The sequence below is a fragment of the Monocercomonoides exilis genome (genome assembly GCF_001643675.1).
Source record: "Monocercomonoides exilis strain PA203 chromosome Unknown scaffold75-107145, whole genome shotgun sequence".
In the NCBI taxonomy this organism is placed as follows: Eukaryota; Preaxostyla; order Oxymonadida; family Polymastigidae; genus Monocercomonoides; species Monocercomonoides exilis.
In genome coordinates this window covers 28,024-55,238 of record NW_027150620.1, presented here as the reverse complement: position 1 = coordinate 55,238, position 27,215 = coordinate 28,024, and the positions used below count along the sequence as shown (strand labels likewise).

Sequence of the window (27,215 nt, the reverse complement as noted above, 5' to 3'; positions counted from 1 at the left end):
GATTGAAGTGCTATGTTTTTGCCTCAGACGTTCTTCGAAAAAAAAACAAGAAAATCATCATCAAAAAACAAAGAGTGGAAAATTTTGAGTTATTTCTTCAAAAGAGGTATTTTCGTTTTTTTTTTTTTTTTTTTTGAAAATAAAAAATTTTTGTCGAAGTTCAGCTTTTATTAAAAATCACAAATAATTTAAAAAAAAAATATTTTATTTTATTGTTTGAAATGATTTGAATAAACAAAATAAATAAGAACAAGGACCCCAATGAATAAAGAAGACAAATAAAAGTATTGCTCACATATGTTGGTGATTGCCCTCAAACAGTTGAGATCGAAGTTCAACTGCACTTCCTTGTTGTGGGCATATGTGGCAAAATGTGGTGTTTTTTGAATGTGTTTCCACTGACAAATGCTGTCATTGGAAGAACATTTTTCAGCCAATTAATGCTATGACATTATAACAAACACATTGACTGTTGAGGAAGATGTTCTTATCCCACATTGAAAACGCTTTGTCAAATTGTCTCTTCAGTTGAAGAAATGGAATAACAAAATTTTGCCAATGTTTATTTTTTCCTCAGAAGCGATAAAAGAAATTGGAACAAAAATCAATACCATTGGGAACCATCACAAATCCTGAATAATTCGATTCATATTTGTAGTATAGGGTGGTCCAAAATATTTTGTTTAAATTATTAAATATGGTATTAAAATTTTATTAAAAAACATTTTTCATAATAATAATCACATTTATGAGTCGTTACAAATTGCAATCACCTTTTCCAACTATCAAACCATTGAAAAATCATATCTGTTGAAATTATTAGAAAAATTTTTGTATTCCAGGAACGAATTGTTCGAATATCTGGAAGCTCCAAACTTTAACAAATTGAAGCTTATCATGTATTTGATCAGCTCACAAACCGATTGACGAACAAAATTCAGTTTTATCGAATATTTTTTGATATTTTTATTTTTTATTTCCCATTTTTTATTATTTTTGCAAAGAAATATGGACCACCCTATATGTGCTAATTTTGCTTGGCCATGAGTATTTGTTCCATTGTGTTAGAGATGCAACTCCCACAAAATCAACAAACAACAGCAATCATTCACCTTCATCTGCTATTCTCATGCTCAGTGGCCTTTGACGGGAAGCTCATGGAGGCAAACACACTCAACCACAGATTCAACAACTCACAATAATGTGTATGTGTGTGTGTGTGTGCAATGGCACAAACAACAAGATGTTTTCCTGCACTGGAAAAAGAATGTCCTCTCTCAGCTGGAAAAAAAAAAAGAAGAAGAAATGCCAATAAAAGAGCATTTCTTTCTTTCTCATGTTAATTCGATTGCATTCTTGATTGGAACTGCATTTGAAGCAGTTGGATGACTGATGCTTGCCATTCATCAGGAGGAGACAAGATGCAGAAAATATCTTTCCCAACTTTTGTGGGGATGTGTTGAGCCTTGCCCGGCTACTCAGAAACAGACTTGGCTGACAGCACCCGAACAGCAGAACAACAGCTCTCCAGCAAATACGTCCAAGTCTTTTGCCCTCCCCGTGCTTCTTTCGTGGTCAATGGGCACTCCAGCCACAAAGCACCACAAAATCATGAATGACTTCGACTGCTTTTACAGATGCTGAATATCGAGTTTTCTTCTTGTTTTTCTTTGAAATGAAAAAAAAAAAAAAAAAAAATAAAGAGAGGAAATGAAACAGCAGCAACTGGGCAGTTCTTGCCCCATCCTGCAAATGCTTCATATTGTGAAGATGGATACAACCATACAAAAATACACACATAAAATAAATAAAATTATTCCAACAACAACTGAAAATGGAATATGAAATGTTTTGTCTGAAGCGATGCTGTGCTGATCAGAGTTCGGCCATGTGGGCATTGCCGCTTTTCCCAGCATGCACCATGCACCATGCACCTGGACAAGCATCCACAACACAATGGGCAACAACCAATCATTGCTCCCACGGGTTCAGAGAAGCCTTCTGGCTTCACTCGTCCTCCAATGGCCATTGTGTTATCTGCACCAGGGTTTCTTTTTCTTTTTCATTTTTCATTATCTTTTTCTTTTTTCTGTTCAAAACCAACTCTATTTCTGTGCTGTTCAAAAATGTTGAACACATTCAAAGTTTTCCAATGAATGCTCAACTCCTCTTGTCTGATTTTTTTATTTCATTATCCTGCTCTCCTCTGTTCTGTTCTGATCTCCTCATCATTTGCCATTCGCCTCATCCTTCACTTCCTCTGGCTTCTTCATGTCTCTGGATCTGTTGCCAATGTCTGTCATGCTGGTCATGCATGTCGTGCTGTTCATGCTGGCTCCACTGGCCATGATGGCCAAGCTGGTGCTGCAGGCCTCCTCCGACTCCTCTTCGTACCCGATCGCATCTGTCATCGTGAGCACTGCTGCACCCGGAGGGAACAGTTTGATCAGCTCCCGCTTCACATCTCCCAGCGTCATCCGATCCTCTGCCTCATAACGCAGGCACCCACCCACAACCCCCCCTCACACGCGACCCCTTCGCAACACCCATCCCCACCTTCTCTCCTCGCACAATCATGCTCCCTGCTGCCTCTCCCGAATACTCCCCAAACGGAATCTGCAGCGTCACACACTCCCACACCATCATCCCAACAGAAAACACAACCGTCTTCTTCGTCGCATGCTTCCTTGTTCCATTCAGCAGCTCTGGCGCCTTCCACCTCATGCACTCCTTCCTGTTGTCTTCCTCATCCTCAAAGGCAGACGAGGGCAGAGAGTTTCTGTCATCATCATCATCATCATCACTTGTTGATGTGACAACAGTTGATGAAGAGATGGAGGATGAATCAGAATCTGAAGAAGAGCAGTCAGAGTGGAGGGCAATTGTAATTACCATGTGCTCAGAGAACAGCACAATGTGGGGACTCAGATTGGTAAGAGATTGAAGTGGATTGTTCATTTCATCAAACGAGTGGAGTGCAAGATTGGCCACCCAGAACAGGATCTGAGCAGCCGTCACCTCCCTCTCCTGGAGAGTTCCGATTGCCATCTCTTTCTTCTCATTCTTTCCATGAAGAAGCATGAACAGCGAATCCCTCAGATCCACAATCAGCTTCTCATGGGGAGACGAGCAGGCCATTGCATCCACCAGATTCGACATCGACGATGTGGTTGGGCACAGACTTTCCGATCGAACAAATGTGGATTCTGTGTCTGACGTGTCTGTGGTAGAAGTGGATGAAATGGATGGTGATGGTGTTCGCTTTCTCGATATATCATCTTCTTCCTCATCAACCTTCTCCAGCATCCATTGAGGGATCTTGTCTGAGTCTCTTCCCAAAATGTATTCTGTTGATCCACTCTCAGAGAGAAGATGCTCTGATGACTCGGAATGTCCCAAACTTTTCTCATACACCCTTTTCTTTATCCTCTCATCATTCTTCTTCTCAGCCTCCCTCTCTGCTCTCCTCCACTGCTCTTCTGGTGACATCTCCATCGTCACCATCTCAAATGCCTTCGGATCTTTTCTGATGTTATCATTCACAATCTCTCTCAAGTCTTCTGCTTCATTCTTCACCTTCTTCCATCGAACAATGAATATTATCGACACAATTAATAGCACTACAACAGCTACAATGCAAACAATCAATATCCATGAGAATTTTCCTTCCTTTCCTCCTTCAACCACTTTATCAATTCCTGTCTTTGGTTCTGTTCTGTTCTTCAGTATCTGAGAAGAAGTTGCAGCCAATTGCTTTCCATACAATATCATCACAGACACCTCCGTTTCGTCTGCAATCGTTGAAATATTTTCTGATGGAATCATCCCACCAACTTCCGTTTCTGATACAAAACTGTCTTCCTCAAAAGGATATGTCTCAATCACCTCCACATCCCCTGTTTTATGCACAACTCTGAAAGATAAGTCACATGGCACAAAAAGAGAGCCCTTGAATTTTATCATGGCATTTCTTCCATTTTCATTCACAGAAACATCCTCCAGCACTGGGATGAACAATGGTGATGCTCGCTCCTCAACAATCCCCTTCAGCGTGCATCCATCATTCAGAATCCACATCGATGAATCTGGCAACACTCCATCTCCTCCCTTCAGACTCATAATATTCACCTCAGCTGAATCAGAACACAACATGTTTCTCCGCACCGATGGATAATTCTCAATGGATGGGCTGTTGTTCTCAAATCTTCCTTCTTGAATAACTATTGTTGATCCTTCACTTACACTCATTCCTCCTTTTGAGGAATTACAAACTATTGTATCTTTCATCATCACGAAGCAGTTCGAAAAATCAACAACAGATCCATTCCACCGACAGATCTCATTAGTTATTTCATTCAATTCTGCATCAGCATTTGCATTTCCTTCAAACTTGCACAACTTCATCAAAATATTCTCACTCATTGCTATTGCCACTTGACTCCCTTTAAGCGATTTTGACACACATTCATGGAAAGAGCAGTTACGAATCTCAAATCCACTCATTGGATGTGTTGTGCAAATAATGCTTGATCCAGAAGTTGATCGGCTGATGTTTGTGAACGACGACTGTACCAATGATGAAACAAACAGAGACGAATGGATATTTTCAAATGCAAACAGGCTTTTATCTTGCAGGGTGATATTAGATGCTTTCAACTTTATGATGCCCAAATTCTCGCTTTCATCACATTCAATCATCGAACTTTTGCAATCCACATCATCCACTCCCACATCCTCAAATGTTGCCATTTCTGAATGCAATATCTGAAACACAGGCTTCGAGAAACCAATATGACCAATATTGCACTTATCGACCTCAAATATCCCTTCTTCAACAATAATCAGAGAAAAATCAAAAATGGTCTGTGAATTCTCTGTTGTTCTCGACTCAGATTGAAATGAAACAGATTCGAGAATAAGAGATCCATTCAGCTGATGTAATAAACACGAGCAGGCAACATTCTGTATTCCACCAAAACCAAATGAAATATTCTCAAATCGAACAAACTCAGAAGTTGTCACAGCTCCTTCACCAGCCAAGTTGATCTCAATCACTTTTATCTCTGCATTTCTGTTCGCTTCCATCGATTTTATGGTCACCTTTTGAGCAGAGCACGAACCAGTTAAAGTCGTTTCATTCCAAATATACAGCTGTGAATAGCTTGAGGGAATGATGTGGCTCATCCCAACATTCAGCGATGAGCATGCGCCTTTCATTTCCCCACAGTTCTTACTGTCGCTGTTGTTCCCCACAATCGATGAAACAAATATGAATTCGCTCCTGAACACAAACACCCTCTTCAGAAGATCCTCTTCATCCCCATAATTGTCTGCTGTGCATCCCCAAATCGCTTGATCCTTCACAAATGGCTCTCTGAAATCAATTAAAAATTGAGATTCACTTATCTGTGAGTCAAGATCAGTGCACTTCACAAACACGTCTCTCCCCTTTGAAGCAACATTCCCTCGGAAGGTGATGTTCGACAGCACAAATGGCAATGCTTCCTGTGAGACACTCTGTGATTTAAAAAACAATCCTCCTCCTCTTCCAGTGTTCGAACAGAAGCATTCTGTCACATTTGTGTGATTCATTTCCAATCTCTCCCTCTCATTGAGGAGGAAGAACATTCCTCCTCCTTCATTTGAACTTGTCGACCCACACCCATCAATTGTTGAATTATCCATTTTCAATCTCATTTTATTTGAAATATCACAGTAAAACAACGAAGGGTAACTTGCTTCATTGTTCTTCACATTCACAAAAGTGCATTGCTCAAATAGAATATTCCACATTTCTTCTGAATAATCATTTCCACATCCAGAAATCACACTTTCACTCATCATAATTGCACTTTTCCCGCCCAATGAAATATCTTTAAATATCACATTGTTCATGGTTGTCACACAATCAGCTGATGTGCTCATTATCTCATGCATCGTTGAGAATCCAACAATGTTTGTCTTTTCAATAGAAAAAATTCCTTTTAAAGCACTGATCAGAACAAATGACACCTCATCTTTCACATTTTCAATTTTATGAACTGTGCAACTCACAATACTTGTTTTGACTGCATCTGAACCTGTCCGGATGAGGATGTTTGCTCCATTATCAAAGGCACTGGGAATCAGAATCCCCAATTCATTGAATTGAACAACTCCTTTGCATTCAACAACAGCATTCCCATTTTCTTTAATTGATTGAACAAATCGGATTTTGTCTGACTTTCCATCTGTTCCTTCCAGCTTCATCCCACTCATCTCTATCACACTCATCACATCACAAACTCCATGAATCGTCATCTGCTCAACTGTTGAACTGTTTATCCGATTCATCCCATAATCAATAGACCTACATGGATACTCCAACAACCCACACACAACAACATTGTTTCCTTCCTCTGCAATATACACACTAGATCCAACAGATTTCCAGAAATAGATCAGTGGGATTGCACGCTCCCTGTTTTCTCCATCAAACCCTCTCATCGAGTCTTCTGTCAGTTTCTCCAGTCTATCTTTCACAAATGGAAGCGTTTCGTTCTTGATGCTCTTGACGAGCGATGGAGACGAAATAAACAAATCCTGCCCATATTTTGCATTGTTTGGTTTGTCAGAAGAAAAAGTTGGTGAGGATATCACAAACGTTTCCTCTTCTTCCTCATTTAACATGTTCAGCATCATCCCTCCTCCATATCCAGAAATTCCCCCTTCATATGGTGCTGTGCAACCATAAAACTTACACCCGTTAATAAGCAGACTCGTTTTCGAAGATGCCTCACAAAAGAGAGCACCTCCTCCAATCTCATTTTCCTCTTCTTCAACAGCACATCCATCAAATGTGCAGTCATTTATTTCCACTTTGAAATTTCTTCCATTGTTATCATTCTTGTTCGTGATGCTGATGCACCCTCCACTTCCCTTCGAACGAGTAATCGATGAAAATGTGCATCCTGACATCTCTTCAATGTTTCCATTGCAGCTCTCAACAACACATCCATCGCCAAATGTGAATTCAGCAAAATTGCTTTTCGTCATATTTAGTAAAGGCACACTTTCAGCGCTTCCCTCAACAATGAAAAACGACGTATCCCCTTTTTTCATATTCTTTGATCCAAACTCAATCACTTCCACAACCCCTCCAATAGCTTTCACAAACACTGTTGTTATAGCCTCAGAGCCTCCTTCCATCCCACATTCATTTAGTGTAAGCTTCCCTGAATAGCACTCAAACACACTTTCATGAAAGGTCAGCGATTGAATCAAAGAAAATACAATGCCGGTCACAGACACACTGACTGAGCTTTCTATCAATCCACTTTGTGCTCCTTCTGCCTGATCAACAACACCACATTTCATCTCATTGTCCTTTGCTCTGATCCCCCATTCATCTGTACTCAAGCTCAATTCCTCCTTAAAGGCAAATGGCTCAATAATTGAGATATCTTTTTTCTTCCCTTCAAAATAGATTGACACCGCCTTCGTGATTGTGGAGCATGGAAACTCTTCAAATCCACACTTCGAAAAATCATGACTCAATGATCCTCCAACAAATGCTTGCACAGAAAAGTTGTTCCACAGATACAATACCAGTGGAATGGCAAATGTCTCGCTTGATGTTGATCTCTCAAACCCATTCAATTTTGTGAAGTTATTCAAATCAACTTCAAATTCAATCGAGCTTCTGCTAATCGCACTCGAAAGATCATTTGCATTGATGAAGATTTCTTTCCCTTCTTGAGCATCACATCCAGTAAATGACATTTTCTCCAAAATGAATGACTGAGCTCCATCATCCAAATGAAGATAAATCCCTCCTCCATATCCATGCTCTCCATATGTGTTTCGCTTTGCCTTGCAATCCACAAGTTGAAATAAATCGCTGACATCATTTGATGTTATTGCATTCACTTGGTCAGTATCTGTCATGTTTCCCACAGTGAAGGATGATTCTTCTTTCATCTCAACCCACAGCCCTCCTCCATTTCCTCCTTTGCTCTCACACCCAGATATCAGCCCTCCAACTACTTCCAGAGAGCAATCTCTCCCAAGTGTGCATTCTATAGCTCCTCCATTTTCCCCAATCCCTCTGAATCTATTCATCGTGTTGTTTGTGAGCTTCAAAATCTTGGCTGAATTTGTGGAAATAACTCGAATTGAACCTGATGGCAAATCTGTTTGTGAAGATGCTTTCACTGAAAGTGTTGAATCTTTAATCGAAAAAGATGCTCCATTCGCCACCCCAAACAAAACACTATTTCCTGTCGAGCTCATATCATCGGCACTCAAAGAAGTGAATGAACCAGCAGCATTGCTTCCATCAAGAGAAATCAATGGATGATCTCCAATAACCAAAGACAAGACATTCAACGATGAAACAGAAACCTCTCCTGCTGTTACTGACAAAAACACATAAGACAACGCTGATTTGGAGTCTTGAAAAGTCAGCGAGCAATCTTCAAGTGAAAATGATTGTGAGGCGGAACTGAAGAATGCTTCGTAATTTGGAAGAACAGAAGGAACAGAGAGAATTAGTGAACTGATATTTGCATTTGCACTGACTGTTATCATGCTTCCGTCACTTCTATTCGGATCATTGCTCACCTTCCATCCACTATTTCCATCTTTCCCTCTGATTGTGTGCTTGAATGAGTCGAATACCAGCTCATCTTGCATTTCAATCATCCCATCGACAACAATCTTCTTTTCTTCTTCTTGCCTTTTCAGTGAGTGCTTCAGAATCATGCAGGGAAATTCAGCAAATCCACAAAGAAAGTGATTAAATGCATCAACATTGCTCACATAAATCTCATCTGGAATTGAAATCAGATAAGCGCACAAAGGAATCGGAATTGAATCATCGCCTTTATCGAATCCTCGAATTTCATCCAACAACGGATTTGAAGCTGTCAATGAAGTGATCTTCCCACTTGTTGCTGTTGATTCCAAATCAATCGAGTCAACAAAAATACTGCTTCCCCATTTGGCCCTGTTCCCTTCAAATGCTGGTGAAATAAGAAACTCTGCATTTATATCTCCCACTTTCAACCCAATCCAACCTCCTTTTCCTTGAGTGATCGAAGCAAAACAATTTTTCACGATGCCTCCACTTATCGTCAATGAACTCCAACTTCCCATTTCAATCATCATTCCCCCTCCAAATTCAGATTCCTCACTTCCACAACCATCAAGCGTGCATCCCTCAAGAGTTATTGAATATGACCTTTCACCCACACTCATCAACGATGAACCGGCTGTTGTTCTCACAATATTGTTGAATGTGCAGTTGTCCAGATACAATGTCACAGCTGCCTCCTGAGAAAGTGATATCAAACTTGTGGAGCTGAATGTTTGTTCCCACATTACATCTTTCATCTTCAACTGCCCCACTTCCAGTTTCACGAGTGAGTTCTGAATACACCTCTCCTCTGAATGAGCTGCATCCATCGAAATGTTCATTCTCTTCACATCCATCAACCCACTTCCCTCAACCTCAAACAGCCTGCATTGCCTGTTGTTTTCATATGAGGTGTTGTGAATCACTGATAGATCGTTCACAGTCAATCCTCCTGTTCCAACGCAAAACAGACTCAACCCATTTGCCTCAAATTTTGTTGCAATGGCAGACCCAGATGGCGAAACTCCATTTACAGAGATCGTTTTCTCTCCAACATCAATTCCTTTTCCTTCAACAACCATTCCAGCTAGCACTTTTATTTCTTCCACAAACCCCACAATCATTTGGGATAGACAATGGCTAATGGTCAAACATGCACAGGATTCATTCAATCCGCAGCTGAATGTGTCTTTTGCATTGGCTTGACTTTCCTTCGAAGAAACGAATCTGCTTCTTCCTCCATTTGGAAGCCATTCACTTTTATCGCCTCCAGCATAATATCTCACTCCTTCTGTTCGTGTTGAACAGCACCATACGAGTTGAGAATTCGAAGAGTTATCATGCACAAATACGTCAGTACCATTTTGTGCAGCGTTGTTGTGAAAAAAGCAAAACCAAATTAATTCTCCTCCAAAAGTCTGAACCCTCATTGCAACACCGCCTCCACAATAAATAGCATCACAGCTTTGGAATAAACAATTTTTAGTAACTATTTTATCAACTGGGCCCCAACTTATAATACCACCTCCATAAGAATCAGTGTTATTAAGCCCTGTGCAATTAATATATGAACAGTCCAAAATACAATCTTTTGATTTTGTTGTTTTTGAACTCCAAATTCCCAATCCACCTCCATCGTCCCCTGAAATATCATCTTTGAAAAAGCAATTCTCAAAAAAAACTTGAACTGTCAATCCTTCAATTTCTGCTCCACCTCCCCCATAATTATCTGTGATTATACAACTGCATTCAACAAATTTGGAATGTTTCACTGTGCATTCGGCAATATTCAGAGCAAATATTCCTCCTCCTCTCGTTGAAGTTGCTTTGCATTTCACAAAAGATGAATTCTCAACAGTCAGCGTTGCATTCGAATTATCATGCACATACAGTGCTCCACCACATGGAGCAGAACATCCATTCCATTCAGCGTTCATGAAGTTCTGTGTCTCAGTAGTTGAATTTCTTTCTGTATTTTTAACTTTCCGATCAGTTCTTTCGTTGTGCTTGAATGTGCAATTGTTGCAGGAAAAGAAAATAGATCCTTCCGTTCCGCTCACAATCCCTCCTTCAAGCACATTCATTGAACTTTCAACTTGACAATCTTCCATTACGCTCATTTTCATCATCAACTCTTTTTCAATTTGCTTCGTCTCTCTTTCGCTATGTTTCTTTGTGATATTCACAAATTCACAGTTTTTAATTCCTTCAAAACATCCTGAACCTTCTCTCAAAAGGCTTCCACTCCCACAAAATGCAATATTCTTCCAAACACATTTTCTCACAAGCAACAATGAATCTTCATCATTCATCTGCACAACGCTTTTCATCAGCTCATTTTTTTCTTTGTATTCAAAATACAAGGAGGTATTGATCATTTCGCATGTTCCTTCATTTTTGACATAATGATGATAAGAATCACTCTTTTCCAAAAGATGGCAGTTTTCAACAACAAGGATTGATCTTGTGAAGATATCGAATGCTAAGCAGCCATCGCGCTTTTCGACCAATATTCCCTTCAATTTAACAGTTGAATTGTAAATCTTACCGAGTACATGAACAATACTTCCCTTGGTAAAAACAACACTCTTCTTCGCAACAGGAATGCAAAAGGTGACTTTTCCGTTGCGCAGCAGTTCATTTTCATCATTGCCACAGAATGATAAACTCAAGCACAAAACCAAAACAAAAGGAATCATTTCAATAAGATAATAATGGGTTGTAGAAAACCATTATAGCAGAAGCATTCGCAAAATATTATTTTTCCCTTTTCAACAACAACTCTTCTCATTCAACTTCCATTTTCTGAATCAATAACTTTGAAAAAAAGTCATATTCAGAACCAGTCTCATAATCACTCTTAAAAAAACAATATTTAAATGTTTTCCTCTTTTTTTCAATCCTTGAATCGCTTTGTCTTCACAAACACCCCCCAAAAACGATGAATATAATCCTAAAAGTTTTATATTCAATTTGGATATCTTCGAGGAAATATTGGCGTTGGGTATAAATTATCAGAATAAAAATGAACTGATTTCTTCTGTTTGAATAAATGGAAATGGAAAATAGTATATCAAGAATAAATAAATAATAAATGCACAAAAATAAATACAAACATCTGATGCAAGTTGATCTTCGAAAACATTGCGAGAAGTGTTTCTATTTTGTGATATTTCTTGCTTTTTCTCCTTCAAAATATTATAAATCAGATCAAGCTTTTCTTTGATTCCATCTTTTCGAGCAACCATTGAAATATTTATTTATTTATTTATTTCGCATTCCACTCTCTATGAACATGGTTTTTATTCCTTCTTGTCTGTTTGTCAACAGGATAGCCCTTGTTATTCCCTTTTCCTCCTTTTTTTGTCGATCACACCTCATCTTTGAGTCATTCAACATTCCCAACAAGCTGAATCTTTATTCTTGATTATCTTCCGTCCTATCAGATTGAAAATTGTTTTTGCTTCAGAGATTCCTCGGTCAATCCTTCTTTGTGCTTCTCTTTTGTTGAAATTTTGTGGAATCCTCGAAAAGGATTGATTTCAAGCTTCCATGATTGTGTTGCAAAATGGCAATTGCATGTTAAAGTCAATTGAAACGAAGACATTTCTCTTAAATAAATGCTCAAGTGATTCGGTTCTTTTCCTGAATTCCGGCCTTTTTTTGCTTCACATTTAAATGAAATCAAGCTTTGTATCATTGACGGTTTATTGATGTCTCACTGAAGGAAATTTACAAAATATCATTTTTGAAAAAATGAAAAATTCCAGACCATCTAACATTTTTTGCATTGCTGCTTTCACTGCTGTAGGACTTGCTTTCCATTCAGTTTTTGTATCAAAAACTAAGTTAATATTCTTTTCCATTTTCTGGCAATACATTCTTTTCTCGATGAACATATTGTTGTTATAAAAGAATCTTTGGAAAAAGAATTCAAGTCAGAAAACAAGTTCGTTTTGCATCCAACACTGCTTTGTATGGCTTCAAATAATGAAATTGGTAAAAAATCACTCCTTCAAAACGAAATGAATCGCAATATTTTTGGATTTCTGTAGTCTTCCAAACACTTTCTGGCGTGTTGAACGTCCATCAAATAACTGTCATTTGCCGAACCGGCTTTCATAATTGCACATTTTTCTCCTTCGTGAATTACCAACGAAGGTCAAATAAAACACATTCTTTTTTGCTGCTGCATGCTCAAAAATATAAAGTAAATTTAATCATAAACTGCATGCAAATTCATTAAAGCCATAAACACAGAAAAAACAGTAAATTTAAAATGCAAGAATGAATGTTTTGTTATGGGTATCAATATTAAAGTAAAAAACAGATATTTATTGATGAAAGATGAGTTAAAAAATAGATAAAAGAAAGATTAAAAAATGTGTTTTCAAAAAAGGCTGAAATCTTTTTTTAGTCACTTCACTTCAAAGAAAAAATAAGACGATCGCAAAAAATAAATTTATCAAATAAATTGTTATATTTTAATAAATTTTGTATTTTGATTTTTGAACAAACATTAGTTTTCCATCACTGTTTACAGAAAAATGAGAAACCAAATTGTGAATAAAAAAAAAGGAAACAAAATTCTTTGAATAAAATATACATATATAATTCTGTTCATTTCTTTTGAAACTATTAATAACTTCATTAAGGTTCATTTCAAAATCATTGAGAAAATTTTTTTATTAAAATTTGTTTTACACCCATAATTATTATTGATCTTCAATGAATCGTTTTTCCCTTTTGCCAGAAGAGTTATCACTTTTTTCGAAAAAAGGAAGAGAAGTCTATGAATATATACAATCTATAAAGGCAGTAACAGAAGGAATAAAACCATTTGACGATGCGGTTATTGGAGATTCAAAAAAACTTGTTCATTCTTTCTTAGCTCTTGATAAACAAGATGAAGCTAACGTTATGGAGTGTGCATCTGTTTATAAAATATTGTTTATAAGCGATATTTTGTTTTTGGTTTAAATTTTACAATAATTTTAAAATAAAAGATTCTCTCTGCTGGTTAAAGAATTGTTTCAAATGTATAAAGATGTCATTTCGTCTGATGGACCTATGCCTACTGAACTCAAAATTGAGATTTATCAATCTTTGAACATGATGATACAAAATATTAAAACTGAATTGAATTATCACACTTTTTTGTCAAAAAATGTAACTGATCTTCTATGTGTCAAATTCGACTTAGATGATACTGAGCTTTTATCATATTACACTTCAATTTTGAGATCACTTGCATTTAAAATGACTCCTGAAAATGTCGTGTTTTTTGAGGTTTGAAATATACGTTTTGCTTTTTTAATCATTATTTTTTATCTATGTATTCCAGGATGACGTTGGAAATTTTGCAATAGCATCTTTGGCTGCTCAATACTTTGCCCATCCAGATAATTTGTCAAAAACAGCAATGAGAACGACACTTTTAACAATGATGAGGGTGAAAACAGACATTGTTCACAAATATTTGTGCAAAGACACGACACCTTTTTTTAAAAATGTGTCCATATATATTACTGCACTATGTTTCGATATTGCTATGGCAACATTGAACTCAAACGAGTTGAATAGAAACAATAAAGGAACCGAATCAAAAGATGCAGGAGTTAAGCAAAAGAGAACAAGCCGTGCTCAAAAGAGGAAGCCATACTCACTTCATGTCTCTGAGCTCCTCTCGTCGCCAGACTATTACCATTCCCCAGAAACCCACGAAGTGTTCTGTGCTTTGTTTGGAGAAACCGAGCTGCCTGCATCGCTTCCTGCTGTGATACCTATTCCTTCCACAAAGAATGTGTTCCCGTTGCACAAAGCGTTTCATGCGCCTTGTTCGCACTGCCAGTCTGAGCTTGCCCATTCGCTTGTGACCATCGACGACCTGCTCAATGATCTCTCCGAGAGCATCATGTTTATCTGCGACATCTTCCGAATCGGATCTCCGCTGCTCTCTCATTCCTTGTCTCGCTCTCTCATCACGCACACCATCATTCCCCTCACCCAGCAGTTCTGGCGTGTTCATGTCAACAAACGCACACGTTCCCCGACTGCCACAAAAACTCCACACTCATCTTCAACTTCAGAGTCGTTTTCGTCGCAAAGCGGCTCTTTGCTGCGAATGGACCAGAAATGGATGGATTCTCCTGTTATCTTTCAAACTGCACCTTCATCTGCCTCTTCATTATCAACACCTACACTCCCTCTTTATGACCCTTCTTCTTCTTCTGCTACTGCTGCGACTGGATCTACTCCACTTCGAGAAGTTTCGCCTTCTTTTTCTTTGTCGTCTCCGTCCACGTTGCACTCGCCATCGCCTCTTTCCATTTCATCTTCTGCCTCGTCTTTTTCTCCTCGTCTGTCACCCCAATCGTCATCTGCCTCTATCAATTCTGCACCTCAATTCATTCCGCAGCTTCCTCCTTTGCCAAACATTCCCACTTCAATTTGCGTGTTTATCTTTTCAGTGATTGTCTCTTCTTCTCTCCCGCCAATAATCACACAGGCGCTTTGCCAGTGCCTTTCCTATTCTCCAAAGGGTATCGTGGTTTATTCTCCATCTGCCACTGCTGTCCCTCCCCGCGACGCTGCGCCAGACGCCAAACTGGCTCATCCTGAGCGTTTGCAGACGATCAGCCTTCCTCCATTCACTTTGCTGTGTTCGCTGTCAAACGCCGACGAGTTCATCCTTCCCACACACTACTCCCCTGCCATGGACTCTCTCTTTGACGTAGACTCGAAGCCAACCACGTTCCTCACTCCGCAGCAGCGCGCAGAGATCAAAAAGAAGCGCGAAGAACGCGAAGAGAAAGAGAGAGCAATGCGGATGCAGCTGTCTTTCCTCGGCTCTTCCACTCTGTCACAGGAGGAATACCACAACCCGTTCGCCTCTTCGTCTTTTCCTCTTCCGCTTTCGCTCACACTTTCGCAGGCAGAAGAGCTCGCCAAGACGAAGATAGACGAGTCAGCTATCGATGCATCAACATCATCAGCCCTTTTGTATCTTCCTGAAATTGCGTCGTCCTTGTTCATTCATTTGGGCATTGATGCAAAGCAGATCATTGCAGAGAGGAAGATGCGGAAGGATGACATCCCTTGGAACGAAGAGGAAGAAGATGATCACACTCTCGAAGATGAGGCATTGGAGGTGCTGGAGTCGATCGAAGACGCAATTTTGGAGGACAAACAGAAATGGAAGAATTTTCAAAGCTCAAATGGAACTGAAGATTCGAAAACAGGAGAGGATTGCAAAAGTGATGTTCTTTGTAACACAAATGGACAGAAAATTCAAAAAAAGGAAAAAGGAAAAGAGGAAAAAAGCGAAGAAGTAATTGAGGAATACGAAGAAGCAGAAGAGGAGGAAGTGGAATACGAAGAGGAAGAGGAAGAAGAGGAAGAAGATGGAGACGCAAACGAAGGAGCAGAAGGAAACAACACCAGAAAATCACGCAAAGCGAAGAACCGTCTGCTCAAATCCAGTGCACGGCACAATGGAGACGACCTTGCCGCTGAGCCGTGGCTCGAAAATGAGGAAGATCTGAAGGCAGAGCGGAGGCAGCTGATGTCGATGGTGCGGTACATTCCGCCTCGCCGCGTTGAGTTGGAGCCGCCGGCGCCTTCTCTATTTGAAAAGAAAGTGTCAGACATGCAGCTGTTTATGAACGGGAAGATCTCTGCTCTGCAGACGCTGTGTTCTGTCATTGCTGCTGACCCGCTTCTGAATGCAGTGCGGACAGATGACAGACGCAAAAGGAACTCTGCCCAATCGACACAACAACAACAGCAGCAGCAGCAGAATCAACAGAGCCAGCTGAGCAAAGAAGAGAGCATCCGATCAGAAGGCATTCACACCCCAACTGCTGCTTCATCTCGCTCCACTTCATTGGCTTCTCTCACTTCACTGAAACTTGCAGCTGTCTCCATTGCCTCTGCTTCACCTTCTGTGGAACCTGCACAACACTCATCATCTTCAACAATCACTTCCTCCACCACCTCCATCTCATCCTCTTCTGCTTCAACAGCCCCATCTTCGGCTGCACCTCCCTCTCGTTCGTCTTCACTTCACTCCAATTCTTCCGCTTCCACTTCAGAATCTCCCTCATCTCACCATAAATATACCACTTCACTCTCCACACTCTCAAATCCCCTGATGACCATCCCGTCGCCTCGTGTGATGCCTTCTCTTTCTCCCCAGCAGCTCGTCTCTCTTTTCTCTTTTCTGATGGATAGTGGCGACGCACCACGTGCTTCTCTGTGCGAATCACTGAAGGATCTGGCGCTAACAGAAGGGATTGTCCAGAGATGGCTGAATTTGAAGGAAAATTTTGTTCTTGGGACGATCGAAAAGGAGCAAAAGGAACAAAAAGCAAGGATGGAGAAGAAAGTACAGAAGGCAAAGGAGAAAATTGCGATGGAAAAGATAAAGAAAGAATGGCTTGTTAAAGGTTCATCATCATCTTCTTCTTCTTCCTCCTCATCTTCTTCATCTTCTGCAGCTTCATCGCTTCTTTTTGACGAGAACAGCTCAAACAACACAACCGATTCTGAAGGCGATGCAGATGGACTGCTTTCGACTTCGACGTTTATTGGTGTCGACACATCTTCCTTTGCTTCGCCTCGAATTTGCAATGTGTTTGCGCTTTCGTGGTATAAAGACCTCACTCAGCTCCATTCAAGAACTGACCTTGTCTGCTCGCTATTCACAAGAATGCTGCTGACACCTGTTTCAAGAATAACAGTCAGCACGAATCATCTGCGGTTCTCACAGAATGAAACTTCATTTGCAACACCAAAACGCCTATTGGGAGGAGCAAGACAAGGCGAAGATTCATTTAATGTATCAAGTGATTCAGCCGATGTTCATTCTAATGTTGTGTCTCCCTCAATGAGTTCTCCTTTCCCGTCTACTGGCTTTGAAGCATCGACTGTGTTGTCTGCTGCATCAAGTGCTGCTGCTTCTTCTTCTTCGTCTGAGCCTTGCTATCTGCCTCTTCCTGAGTCGCACACATCTTCCTGCCTAGTTGATGACTGTCTCCCGCTTTCGATGCTTCTCTTCCTCCACACCCTTCTCCAATGCCCGCACACACCCGAGTTCTTCCTCAAAGAAATTGGGTTGGCTCCTATTTTCCGAAGAGACTTTGCAAAAACTGCGCAGATGATATGCGGTGTGAACAGCAAGAAGTCTGATGAAAACAGTGAAAAAGCACAAAAAGCTGGGCAAAATGGAATATTCCGAAAGGCGATGCTGTTGAAAAAAAAGAAAAAGAGACCAAATATAACAAAGAAAATAAGGCAAAAAGATATTGACGACGAGTTTTTCCTTCCTCCACCTCCAACATCCAAAGTTGTGAAGAATGGAAGCAACAACAGCCCAATTGATTTTACAGATGATTTTTTCGAGCAGAAAATGATGAAAAGAAAAGGAGCCAATTCACTCTTTAGAAATGCCCAGAGACCTGATAATTCTTCCATTGGCAGTTCAAACACATCAAAAACTGAGGAAGACAACTGGACAGATGCTCCCATGCCAAAAGTGATGCCTCTCTCGAAGACGATGCGAATGGGAGGATTCCAAGCAAAGCCAATCACAACAGAAGAGCTTCTCAGAATAAGCACATCCTTCGGAAAGCCTTTACCTACTGATGGAAAGCTTTCACAATACAGCAGTGGACAAAGCAAAGAAGGCGATTCTTCCGATGAAGCAGACAGAAAAGAGGGCTCTTCTTCAATCATCGCGTTTTCAGACTCCAACCAGCTTGCACTTGGAGCGTGCCCCATTCGCGAGACACCGCAGCTCCAACCTTATTTGTATGTACATTTGTCTCCCCTCAATCCATTTTCGAGAACTATCCAGCGCGCTCGTGTGTTGGATACACGTATTCACATGTTCTTCCCCTTTTCTGCTCCGATTTCGCGAGTGATAACAAAATGCTTGTCGAAATGGAACTTGCCAGAAACGCTGACTTTGCGTGTGGCAGTCAACTTGTGCCCGACAATTGATGAGGGCAAAGATGCCACTCTCACAAAGAACCTTCAAAATATTATGAATGTTGACTCAAAAAGCGATGGAAGATCAACATTCAACAAAGGATTCTCCAAACAGAAAGAAGGAAGCAGCAGCGGAGGCGGAGGAGAAGGAGGAGGAAGTGGTCAGATAACTTCAGTAAAATCACATTTTTCAGTACCTCACATTGACTTTGCACATCCTCTTTACTCAAAAAGATGGAAAAAACGAGAAGATGCTAATACTCCTTCCAGATCTCCTTCACCAGATACATCAATGCCGTATTCGCTTTCAGCAGCTGGTGGATGTGATTGCCGTGGTGTTCCGTTGGAGTATAAGCCATATGCGACAGCTGAGTTCTGCTCATATGGAGTGGAAGACAACACAATTGCATTGGGCGAGCTTTTGAGCAAAATCTTGCCATTGAATCAGGGAAAATGCTTTTTGTCGTATTTCATTGTACCTGGTGAAGGTGGCGTTGAGAGCAAAGAAGTAAAATCTATCATCGAAGCGTCACCAGAACCTGTTTCAAAGGAAGATCTTGAAATGCATCCGCTCCCCCCTCCTTCAAATTCAGATGTTTCCGAAGGCAGAATTGTACCTGTGAGTGTTATTGAATATCTTTCAAATAAAGAAAATTTTGTTGTCAAAAAGGAAGCTCATTACTCTTCGTCGTCGTCTTCGAAGAAAAGAGGGGAGTCTTCCAAAGAAAAGAGCAAGAATTTGTCTGTTGTTGAAGATATTTTAGCAGAGTTTTCTGGGGTGAAAGTGAAGGAAAAGGAAAAGAAAGAGAAAAAAGAGAAGAAAGAAAAGAAAGAGAAGAAGGAGAAAAAAGAAAAATCGAAAGAAAAGAAGGAAGAAAAGGAAATCAAACACGAATCTTCTTTGTTTGATGAAGAAAATGACAAAGACGATGACTTATTCCTTTCAAAGAGCCAGAAAAAACGCTCTGAAGAGAAAAAATCCAAAAAGATAGACGAAAAAGAAGGTTTTGGAACTTCGCTTTCAAACTATCAGAAAATGATAGAGAAGGATAAAGATAACAATGATTCAGAATGTGCAAATGAACCAGAGCAGCTCGACTTGGCGTTTTCAGACATGGAAGTGACCGACTCTTCATCAGAATGCGAATATTTGAATAAACAAAGCACAAAACAAGAAGAGAAAAACAATCAGAAACAGAATTCCACTCAACAAAAACCAATAATAAGCGGAAGATGTCACAAATACCTTTCATTCAGCAGGCCTATCATTAGAAGAGTGAGATTGCGGAAGTCAATGAAGAAAACAGCAAAAGCAAAACAGCATAATTCATTGAATTCAGTCTCAAATGATTCCATTGAACAGAATAACAAAGAAAGCAAAGGTAAAATGAAATCATTGAAAGTCGGTGCTAATGACACATCTTCTCATAGAAAAGAGATTTCAGTTGGTTTTCCGTATGAATATGACTGCAGAATGATGGATTGCCTTGTTTCATTCCTGTGCTCAACAACATCAACAAAAATTGACAAAGAATTTTTAAAATCATCGCACGATATTTCATCAGCTTCTTCTTCATTGCGCTCTTCTTCGATCTCTTCTTCTTCTCCTTCTCCTCCTTCTTCATTTTTCTCCCATTCAAACGCAAATTCAAATGCCAATCCTCTTTCTGTTCCTCAAACTCTCCTCTCACAGGCTGTGCTTAGACCAATTGCTTTGGAGCTTGCTTGCCGAGTCATCCTCGAAATCCTCAATAAAGTGACTGAGAAAAATGTTGCCTTCGCAAAGCGGAAAAAGGAGAGAGAAGAAGAAAAAGCGAAAAAGAAAGGGAAAGCCAACAGTGTTGACAAAACGAGTGTTTTGCTTCCAGTCGAAGCTGCTCAGCTTTCGTGGTGGCATTCGATGAAGCTGAAGCAGGTTTATTCATCTCTCGTAAGCACGCTGCTTGCTTATTCCTCACCTGCACATGTGCAATATGTATCATCTCTGCTAACTGCAGCAGCACTGAATGATTTTGCATCATATTCGAACTCTGCTGCCATCTCCTCAACGCCTTCCATTGCATTTCTGCGTATTTTTGCACCTTCGATTTTCCAAAAGCTTAAAAGCCTTCCTTCTCCTTCTCGCGTCCCATCTCCTACCGTCACCTTGTTTTCAAATAAATCTTCAAGCGATCAAAAAGCTGAAGAAAGTGCTGTTATTCCAGATGAAGAAGCAAACAACGTCTCCATTCCTGTTCCATCTCCTTTTGCGCCTCATCTTGCTGATGTTGTTGTTCAGGAGCTTGAGTCATCTCCGTTCGCTTTGCCTCCGCCTTCTGCATTGGGATCAGCTGCTGCTGCATCGTCTGCTCAACAAACAGACATATCTGTGTTTTCTGATGTTTCGCCTCCTTCATCGCATTTCTCTTCTTCTTCAATTGATTCGTCAACCTCTGTGATTGGATGCCCAGTGAATGCTCCGCTTGAGCTAGAAGTTATCCTGAACAAGCCTGCAATGCTCCTTCCCACACAGAAAATGGACATCAAGTTTCTTCATTATGCTGATGATCCTTTCTCTCAGCAGAAAGTAAATTCATCTGGACAATTCATCAGAAATCCAATATCTGTTCGTGCTGACAACTCTTCATGGCAAAGTTCTTCTTCTTCCACTTCTGCTTCTGTTTCATCATCATCTTCTTCTTCTTCTTCATTATTTGATGGAGATATAAATCTCGAGCCAACTTCTATCTTTTCAGCTGCAACGGAAAAGAAGCACAGAGGCAAGTCTTCTTCTCCACTGTCTATTTCACACACATCTTCAGATTCTGCGTCTGCATCTTCTTCTTCTTCTTCATCTTCTTCATCTTCTTCTTCATCTTCTCGATTATCCGATAAAGAAGACAAAGAAGACGACTATTCGTGGTTGTTCACAAATGAGCGCAGGCCAAAGAAAGTTGAGCCACTGCCTCCGATGAAGTACCAACTGCCACTGTGGAAGCCGCCAAAGAGAGAAGAACTGAAAGCAGTCGATGATGGATCGGGCTCACCAGCATTTGAAATGAAGTCTGCTGAAGACGAAAAGGAAAAAGAGGAAAAATCACAGCAGCAACAACAGCAGCAACAACAGAACAAGTTTTTGTTTGGAACAACAAGAATCACTCGTTCTGCAACAATTTCAGGCCGCCCTCAGAATTCTTCACTTGACAAAGATCCAAAAGGGTTATCGTTTTTATCTGCTTTTGCTATAAAGAGAAAGAATTCTTCACAGTCACCTTCATCATCACCATCTCCATCTCCGTTATCTTCCCCTTCTGTTTCACATCTTGTTCCTTCACATTCGCCTCCATCATCCGAAGAATCAAGCAAGCCAATTCTCATTCCATCATTTGTCGTTGCGAAAGATTCTGATGCTCCTTCGCCTGCTGAACAGATTGTGATTCCAAAAACACCAGAAGACAAGCGAAGACAAGAGATTTCACAAGAAATCGATAGGCTAAAGAAGCTGTTTGCAGAGACACGACATGAGATTAAGATCAGTATGTACAAGCGGCGAAAGGCAGAGAAGCAGAAAGAGCACGAAAGGCACGCAGAAGAAAAGGCATTCAAGCATTGGTTCAAGGAGCATCAAGCGATGATGCGAGAGGCTGAAGAAAGAGGAGAAAAATACAAAGAATCGCAACTGGATCAGGCGCGTATTGAGGCAGCAGCTGAAAAGAAGCGCCAGTGGAAGGCGCACAAAGAGGCAGTGGCACTCGAAGAAAAAGATGAACTGGAGATTCTGAAATCGATTCAAATACAAATTAACAAACTGATGAAAGAGCAGATTTCGCTTTTGCCGAAGGTGATTAAGTCGGCTGATGTGAAGAAGAAGAAGGCAAAGGGATTGTTTGATGATGATGATGATGATGATGATGAGAAAGAAACCGAAGAAAAAGCTGATACTACAAAACCAGAAAGTTCTGCTACAAAACCGCCTTCAAAGCGTTTTTCATTGTTTGATGATGACGATGATGATGGACTATTTTCGACTAAATCTCTTAAAGAATTGTCTGAATCACCTCAAAAACAAACAGAGCAAGATGCATCTTCTCGAGGTGATTCATCTCCTCGTTCTTGCGTCCCATCCTCTTCTCCTTCTGCTTCTGCTTCCTCTTCTCCTCAATCCATCAATTCTCTTCCAAAAACATCGCACCACTCGCCTTCTCCAACTCCTAGATCTCCCCTCCGCCATTCATTCACTCAGGTGGGAGGTATCGTTCCTAGCCAGTCGATTCCTTCTCCTTTAGCTCCAGCTAGACCATCGCCTTTGAGCCATGCCGTCGAAATGGTTTCTGCTGATTCACAGCAAACACCCCCTGGCACTCCATTGTCTCCTTCTCCTTCACCTTTCGCGCCCTTTTCAGCACAAGTACCTTCAACTCCTTCAGCTGCTGCGGTTGTTTCAGCAGAATCTATTTTTTCATCCGAGCCTGTTAACCTTGAACGCCCAGCTGCAATTCCTTATCCTTCTTCCACGCTTTCTCCGCTTCAGTTCCGTTTTGGTACAACAGAAATAGAATGCTTCCGTTTGGCTGTTCAGGAGGTTATAATCATGGGAGGGACACTGAACAGATGCTGCATTCTTGATGATGGAGCAGAAGAAATTGATCCAAATTCAGAAAATAGAGAAAAGATATCGGCAAAAGATCCGACTATTGCACAGCACTTCTTTGTTGATCAACTTCTCACAAAAGAAACAAAATCTGTCTCTTTTTCGGAGCATTTTCTCCGTTTTGATCCAAATGATAAAAAGCAGGTGATATCTTTTCCTACAACAGCTACACCCATCCCACCGTCTGTTCCATTTGCTCCACAGGTACCAAAGCCAGGCACGCTGATTTCTGTTCCTCTTACAACACTCTTTTCGCATCTCTCAACAAAACCAGTGCAGAATTTTCTGCTTCCTCCGTCAGGCAACTTGAGCGCTTCTCCTTTTGCTGATGAGCCTTCAAATTTCTTTCCTTGTGAAATTAACTTCAATTCGCAACGACTTGCTTGCTTTTTCAGATTTGAAGCATTCTTTCTTTGTGCATATGTTCCTGCAGAACGTGATGCTCCTAAAAGAAGCTGGAGACCAATGCCACCTCCTCCTGTTACGAATAGCATTGATATCAGTGATTCTGGTGCAAGGAATGCTGCCTATCGCTCAAGGACTGCGTGCTATTCTGCTGGCGCCCTTATCTCTTCTGTTGATGTGAAGGAGAGAAAAAAGCGAAAGCCAGTCCTTAAAGAACATCTTGCGCTGAAGGGATCGATGTTTAACCTGAAATTGTTGTTTGCAATTCCCTTGTCGCGCGCTGTTATGTATCGTTCATCAACTCATTCCCTTTCTATTCTGCTTCACGAATATCAACTGGATTCTCTTGTTACAATCAATTCTCGATCTCTCACCCAAAACATCAATAGCAGAAAGAAAATGCTATTTGAAGGTAATCAAAGCAGTTCGGAGCAAATAGATCCATTTAAGCGAAATTTGGGAAATTCATCATTAATGCTGTCTCAAACAGGAGAAACAAGAGAAAGATCGCAGTCGATTGAACCAACAATGCTTAGAAAAGGATATGCATCTTCCATTTCAAATTGTAATTCTGAGAAAAATGTGTCGAAGGAAGAAGCGAAAAATAATGACAATTCATCTTGTTTGCAGCCAAAACCAACGTGCGTATCGAAGGAATCCAAACTTATCAATGCAGTGGACTATCATCCAACTTACGATCAGATTTCGCATCCTTCTTCGGCTCAGACATCCCACCATCTACTAATGGGCCATCTATATGGTTGTGATTGCCCAATTTGTGAAGCGTCAATTGATCCTGCATCACGGATTACTCAGAGGGACGAAGAAATTATTAACTGCAAATCTTCTCCTGCGCTTCTTTCAGCACTTTTACCAAACAGAAATCTTCATCACTCTTTATTCATGAAAACACTTGCTGATGGTTCTTCTTCATCATCAGTCTCTTCTCAATCTACTTCAACTCGTTTTTCCAAAGGTATCTTAAGTTCCTTGGTTCAAAAGAAAGTTAACACTTCACGTTGTGGAAGAAGAAAACGAAGAGACACTCCTCTTGTTCGTGAGATTAGTCGTTGCTCGACTTCGCTTCCAAGAAAATTACCTCAAAACTTGATTCACTATCCAATGCTTCGAATACTTGTCCATTTGTCTCATGTGGATGATACGCGTTGTGATGATTTAAGTGCTGTGCTAAATGATTTTCTTGATGATCCATCAATGCTATTATCAAGCGATGATTCGATTCTGTCTCATCTTGCATTTGATGTATCACTTCCTTTGCTTCTCTGCAAGTCAACTTCGTTTTTGTTCTCATTTCACCCAAATGAACCCTCACCTCTTACAGATACACATTTCTTTACTCAACCTCTTCTTTCATCTTGTTCATTGCTGTTGCTTCCATCCTTTTCAACAACTGCTCATTCTTTTCTTGAAAAATGTGCGTCTATGCATTCGCATCCATTGATTTTCACACCTTTCATGCTTCAACCGTCTCATTCCCGTGGAAAGCAACAATTGTTAAAATTCGCTTCTCGTGTTTCACAGGAAATATTTTTGTCATGGTTCTTAGTTCAAAAGGCCTTAAGCATTTCTCGTCGAAATGCATATTTGCAAGCAGCACTCCAAGAAGATCGGCTTTTATGCGATGTTTTCTTCCATTCTTACTCTTGGATGGAAACAGAATCATTTGCTCAGATTGCTGCGAAAGTGCAACTCTATAAGGAAAGAGATAGAATTAGGGAGATATATTCTCATCAATCAAAGATTATTCAATCAAAGTCAGAAGCAATAACGAGCTGTTCAGAGTCAAAACCATCTGATTCTTGTCAACCATTATCTGCTGTTTGCTCGAAAAAAGCTTTCTCTGAAAATATTTGTGATTCTGCTTCAAAAGAACATTTAACAAATAGTAATCAAACTGATTTTCATCCTCTTTTCTCTTTTGATGAGGAAGCTATCATTTCTTTGAGACAAACAGCTTCTCTCACAGTAACTCCAACTAACAAAACTGAGCTTACTTACCTTCTGTATTCTTCATGTCCTTCTTTTGATTGTTTATTTGCATCATTAATAACTGCAAAAAGAAGATTTGAATGAATTATTGTTTCTTATTAAATATTTCAGAATTAATCTCTGATGTTTTATGAAAAATGAATTTCTATATACAATTTTTATCTCTTTGTATTAAAATTTTAATTTTTATGATATTTTGAAATCTTTGTTTTTTCTTTTGATGTTATAAGAATGAGTGTTTTTGATGCTTAAAAAAAGTATTAATTTTTGCGTAATGGAGAAGTCTTTTTTAAAATCTAATTGTTTTCGTTAGTTCTGTTAATTTAATCGTCTCAGATTAAGATAATTTGATTTGGAACATATGTTTTTTAATTTTGATAATTTTTTTATAAAAAAATATAAACCATCAACTTCAAAAATAAATATTATTTACACAAAAAGATATCTGAAACTGATTTTCGCAAATGTTTGATCAAAATAAATGCTGAAAATGATTTTTTTTTTCCACTGGTCAATCGGAAGATTTCAGAAAAAACTTTTTGTGGTTTATCTCCATAATTAGCCGAAAATGAAATAACTTTAAATCAACTTTGACGTTTCCTTCTTTGATCGATTTTTGTAACAAACTGATTGAATTTCACGAAAATAGAGGGAAAAAATACCGAATTTTTGAAAGAATGAAAATTTATATAGAAATTAATCTCTTTTGTTTTAAAGGATTATTTCCAAATGTAGACAACAAATATGTGTTATTCTGTCTGAGAAGTCCCAAATGCATAATCCTTATTTGGCTGATCCTTTTTAAAATCATTCTTTCGTTCGAGTGTTGATCAAAATTTTGTTATCAATATGATTTTGAAAAAAATGAGTTGAAACAGTAAACACTTATTGTTTATGATACTTCTATTGTGATAACAAATATTGACACAAATCCCATTGAGAAAGAAATTTTGATCAAAACTCGAACGAAAGTGTGATTTCAAAAAGGATCTACCATATCACAAAAAAAGATCAAAAATTGAAAGAAATAAATACTATTGTGGTATAAAATGATCAAAGAGATAAATTGATATTTCATAAGTGCAAGGCTTTTATTTCTGTGATATGTGTGATTATTTTTGATATCATATTTTTTCAATCAAAATATTTCGGTTCGAAAATTTCTCATGAATAATTTCAAAAGAACTTTTGGAAGTGAAAAGGCTTATTGAATGCATTTTAATATTTTATTCGGTGAAAACATTTGTTATGAAAAGCAATTATCATGCTTCTTCTCTTTTGAATCAAAATTTTCTTTCAAAAAACAAACAAGTTTCGAAAAGAAAACATCACGAAAAAAATAATGATTTCTAAAATAATCAACCATAGACAAAATATAAAAAAAAAATTTAATATTTTTTGTGGGGTCGACTTTTAAATGGGACTTTTTCCCTAATTGGCACTTTTTTTGTTTTTGCTTGCCAACAACCGAAAAACGCTGGATGACTTTCAGCACTTTATAAATCCTTTTTAACAAGTTTAATTCTATTTATATACTGTTTTCTTATTGAATTTTTGTTTTTTACA

General features: G+C 39.4%; 2 protein-coding genes across 2 annotated transcripts; one reads left to right on the top strand and one right to left on the bottom strand.

Annotated features, from left to right (window-relative positions):
- Positions 1–2,490: 2,490 nt before the first annotated feature.
- On the bottom strand, positions 2,491–11,313 carry MONOS_14672fu16099 (uncharacterized protein; the record flags this gene model as incomplete). The annotated part of the gene is made up of 1 exon (XM_067867494.1): positions 2,491–11,313. One exon carries the CDS (start codon positions 11,311–11,313, stop codon positions 2,491–2,493), a length of 8,823 nt encoding a protein of 2,940 aa, XP_067718706.1.
- Positions 11,314–13,873: 2,560 nt separating this feature from the next.
- MONOS_14673 (uncharacterized protein) lies at positions 13,874–26,007 on the top strand (the record flags this gene model as incomplete). Its single annotated transcript, XM_067867495.1, has 2 exons — positions 13,874–13,903; positions 13,959–26,007. The coding sequence occupies 2 exons, from the start codon at positions 13,874–13,876 to the stop codon at positions 25,731–25,733; spliced, it is 11,805 nt and encodes a 3,934-aa protein (XP_067718705.1). The 3' UTR covers positions 25,734–26,007.
- Positions 26,008–27,215: the final 1,208 nt, after the last annotated feature.